This window comes from Nicotiana sylvestris, chromosome 6, assembly GCF_000393655.2.
Source record: "Nicotiana sylvestris chromosome 6, ASM39365v2, whole genome shotgun sequence".
Classification (NCBI taxonomy): Eukaryota; Viridiplantae; Streptophyta; class Magnoliopsida; order Solanales; family Solanaceae; genus Nicotiana; species Nicotiana sylvestris.
The window spans coordinates 97,286,195-97,290,377 of NC_091062.1; the positions used below are offsets into that span (position 1 = coordinate 97,286,195).

At 43.9% G+C, this 4,183-nt stretch overlaps 1 protein-coding gene across 1 annotated transcript; it reads left to right on the top strand.

The window, feature by feature from the left end:
- The first annotated feature begins 1,323 nt into the window (after positions 1 to 1,323).
- LOC138870989 (uncharacterized) lies at positions 1,324 to 3,481 on the top strand. The gene is made up of 3 exons (XM_070148835.1): positions 1,324 to 1,424; positions 1,650 to 2,200; positions 2,955 to 3,481. Exons 1-3 carry the CDS (start codon positions 1,324 to 1,326, stop codon positions 3,479 to 3,481), a joined length of 1,179 nt encoding a protein of 392 aa, XP_070004936.1.
- Positions 3,482 to 4,183: the final 702 nt, after the last annotated feature.

The window sequence follows — 4,183 nt, forward strand, 5'->3', positions numbered from 1 at the left end:
CCCCCGATGGATGAGAGCGAAATGGTGGAGTACTTTCTGCAGGCTCTGGAGCCTACCTACTTTGGCCATCTGATATCGGCTATTGGAAAGTCTTTCAACTAGGTAGTGGATATGGGTGGCATGGTGGAAAAAGGGCTTAAATCAAGCAAAATCATGAGTTACTCGGCTAGCAAGACAACTACCCAAGCCATTCAGAACGGTACTCGGGGAGTGATCGGAAAGAAGAAGAAAGAAGATGTGGCAACAGTTGAATCGAGATCATGGTTTGGACCAGAGACCCATCACATCAATATACCCAACCTCGACCCCATCACCAAACCTACACCCAAACCCCATATAATCCATCCCGGCATTACTTTCCATCACCAGACCCTCATATTTTTGTCCACCACGCCCATACATATACTCAACCTCCAGCCTACATACAATGGCGTGCCACAGAACACCTACCCAGCTCTACAAAATGCTTACCCACCCCCACGAGCCTACCAAAATCCTGCCGGCCTAGGTTTCCGGCCTAATCCAGCATTCAAAAACGAGAGGTTACAGTGGAAGAAAACCTTCACCCTATTGGGGCAGTCCTATACCAGTTTGTTCTATAGATTGAGGTAGTTGGATATGCTGAGGCCAATTGAGTCGAAATTGCCAAACCCTCCTCCAAAGAACCTTGATTACTCCGTAAGCTGTGAGTATTATTATGGTACTCTGAGGCATGTTACGGAGAAATGCTAGCACCTGAAAAATGCCATCCAGGAGCTCATTGACACAAACCGTATTGAAGTCCAGACTCAAGAGGCACCCAACATCAACCAGAACCCATTTCCAACCCATCAGGAAACAAACATGATCAAGATAGTACATAAGGGAGGGGAGCCCAAGAAGCCTTCACAGACCATTATGATGATTCGGTCCAATGAGGTCAAGCCAGTTAAAAAATCAACAGTTGAAGGATCAGTGAACAAGTTGATCAGGGCAAACGGTGAACCATCTGTGGTAGTCAAAGAAGGATCCCCAAGTGATATCGTGGCGAAACAAGAAAAATCAAAAGTGGTTGTGCCAGGAGTGGAAAACAAGACTATCATAATTGTAGAGGGCGCCCATATGGATCCTATCATTATTAAGCCTGTAACCTAATTGCCTGTAATCAGCACCAAGGCTATCCCATGGAGCTATGAACGGGTGATAGTGGTCTATAAGGGAAAGGAAGTGAAAGAAGAAGTCAATGACGCCTAAGGATTAACTCGTTCGGGGAGATTCTTTGCCCCGGAAGATTTGAGGAAAGCTAAAACATCCAGAGATAATCTAGTCCTAGTAAAGAAAGCAATGACTGAAGAAAAGGCAGAGGAGTTTCTGAGAAAAATGAAGGTACAAGATTATTCCATCGTGGAGCAGTTGAGAAAGATGCCTGCTCAGATATCTTTGCTGTCATTGTTGATCCACTCAGACGAGCATCGTCGGGCCCTGATGAAAATTCTGAACGAAGCTCATGTCCCCGACAAAATTTTAGTGAACCATCTGGAAAAGATCGCCAACAAAATATTTGAGGTGAACGGGGTCACCTTCTCTGATGATGAGTTGCCAGTGGAAGGTACTGAACACAACAAAGCTCTATACCTTACGGTAAAATGTGAAGATTCTGTGGTCACCAGGGTGTTAGTCGACTATGGTTCCAGTGCAAACATTTGTCCTCTCTCTACTTTGAACAAGTTGAAAGTTGATGATGAGAGGATTCACAAGAACAACATCTGCGTTCGAGGTTTTGATGGTGGAGGTAAAGATTCAGTTGGTGATATAGTGCTTGAGTTGACAATAGGACCGATGGAATTTACCATGGAGTTCCAGGTACTGGACATAGCCATCTCCTTCAATTTGCTGTTAGGTCGACCTTGGATTCATGCCGCCAAAGCAGTCCCATCCACTCTGCATCAGATGGTCAAGTTCGAATGGGATAGACAGGAGATCGTTGTGCATGGCGAGGATAATTTGTGTGCTCACAATGATGCCTCTGTCCCATTCATTGAGGCAGAAGATGACAAAGGGCCTTGGGTCTATCAAGTTTTTGAAACAGTGCCGGTCGAGAAGGTTCTAGAAGGGAAATGTGTTCTGACTCCAAAGATAGCCTCCGCATCAGTCATGATGGCTTTTGAAATGCTGAAAAATGGATTTGTGCCCGGTAAAGGTCTGGGTGCATCTCTGCAGGGTATCATATAGCTAGTGTTCCTCACTGAAAATTTGGGTACTTTCGGTCTTGGATTCAAACCTACAGCGGCAGATGTGAAAAGGGCTAAAGGGTTGAAACAGAAGGCGTAGGCACTTCCAAAGCCCGTTCCGCGTCTCTCTAGGTTTGTCAAGCCGGGTGCCAGAAAACACCCAGTGACGATAGTCCCAAGTTCTGTGGTTGACATTAATGAGGAGTTAATTGAAAGATTCCAGAGGTTGTTTGATGATGTGAACATGGTAGAAGGTGGAGAAGGTTCTAGCAAAGCGGACGTGCAGTTCGTCGGGCCGAATGTAAAGCTTAACAATTGGAAGGCTACTCCTCTCCCTACTCGGAAGGAGTCTTGGTAGTTTGTTTTGTTTTCCTTTCTATCTGGGTCATTCCAGGGTTGTGACCCAAACTTTTATTTTCCACTTGTTAATGTACAAACCCTGTTATCCTTTATTTTAATGAAATGCCATTTCCCTTTCCATCACTTCTGATAGTTTTATTTTTGTTTTCCTTTCTTCTCTGTACAGTTCTTTTTATGCTAGTTTCAATGACATGATATGCATGAGGAATCTTTGGCCCAGTCTTAAAAGCCAATCTAATTCTAAAATAATAATCCAAGAAATAGAGTGTGGTGATGAATCAGAATATGATGAGGATGAGGCCTTTGAAGAGATTAGTAAGGAACTAAGTCATTTCGAAGAAAAACCCAAGCCTAACTTGAATGATATAGAAGCAATCAATTTAGGGGACCCAGATAATGTTAGAGAAACTAAGATAAGTGTCCATCTTGAACCGCGAATCAGGGAAGAGATAATTAAAGCATTGTTTGAGTATAAGGATGTTTTTGCATGGTCGTATGATGATATGCCCGACTTGAGTACCAATTTGGTGGTCCATAAATTGCCAATTGATCCAGCATTTCCTCCCGTTAAACAGAAGTTGAGGAAGTTCAAAACTGACATGAATGTGAAGATTAAAGAGGAAGTCACAAAGCAGCTTGATGCAAAGGTCATTCGAGTCACGCGGTATCCCACTTGGTTAGCCAACGTTGTGCCTGTGCCAAAAAAAGATGGTAAGGCCGGAGTGTGTGTTGATTACAACGACCTCAACAAGGCAAGCCCAAAGGACAACTTCTCACTACCGAACATTCACATTTTGATTGATAATTGGGCCAAACATGAGATTGGGTCCTTTGTGGACTGCTATGCGGGGTATCATAAGATTTTAATGGATGAGGAAGATGCGGAAAAGAGAACATTCATCACGCTATGAGGGACATACTGCTACCGGGTCATGCCTTTTGGTTCGAAAGATGCTGGGGCAACTTATATGAGGGAAATGACAACCATATTCCATGACATGATACACAAGGAGATTGAGGTTATGTGGATGATGTGATCATAAAGTCCAGGAAGCAGTCTAACCATGTCAGAGATTTGAGAAAGTTTTTCCAGAGGCTCCGCAGGTAAAATCTTAAGCTCAATCCTGCAAAGTGTGCATTTGGTGTTCCATCGGGGAAATTATTGGGATTCATAGTCAGTCAGCGGGGCATTGAATTGGACCCGTCAAAGATCAAGGATATCCAAGAATTGCCACCGCCAAAGAACAAGATCGAGGTGATGAGTTTGTTAGGGAGGTTGAACTATATCAGTAGGTTTATTGCTTAGCTCATGACAACTTGTGAGCCCATCTTAAGCTGCTAAAGAAGGATGCTGCGGTCAAATGGAACGATGAGTGCCAGGAAGCATTCAATAGGATCAAAGAGTATTTATCGAACCCACCTGTGTTGGTCCCTCCAGAACCCGGAAGGCCTTTGATTCTGTATTTGATGGTCTTGGATAATTTATTTGGTTGTGTGTTGGGTCAGCATGACATCACCGGCAGGAAAGAGCAAGTCATCTACTATCTCAGCAAGAAATTCACATCTTATGATGTTTACTCCCCTTGAGAGGACGTGCTGTGCCCTGACTTCGG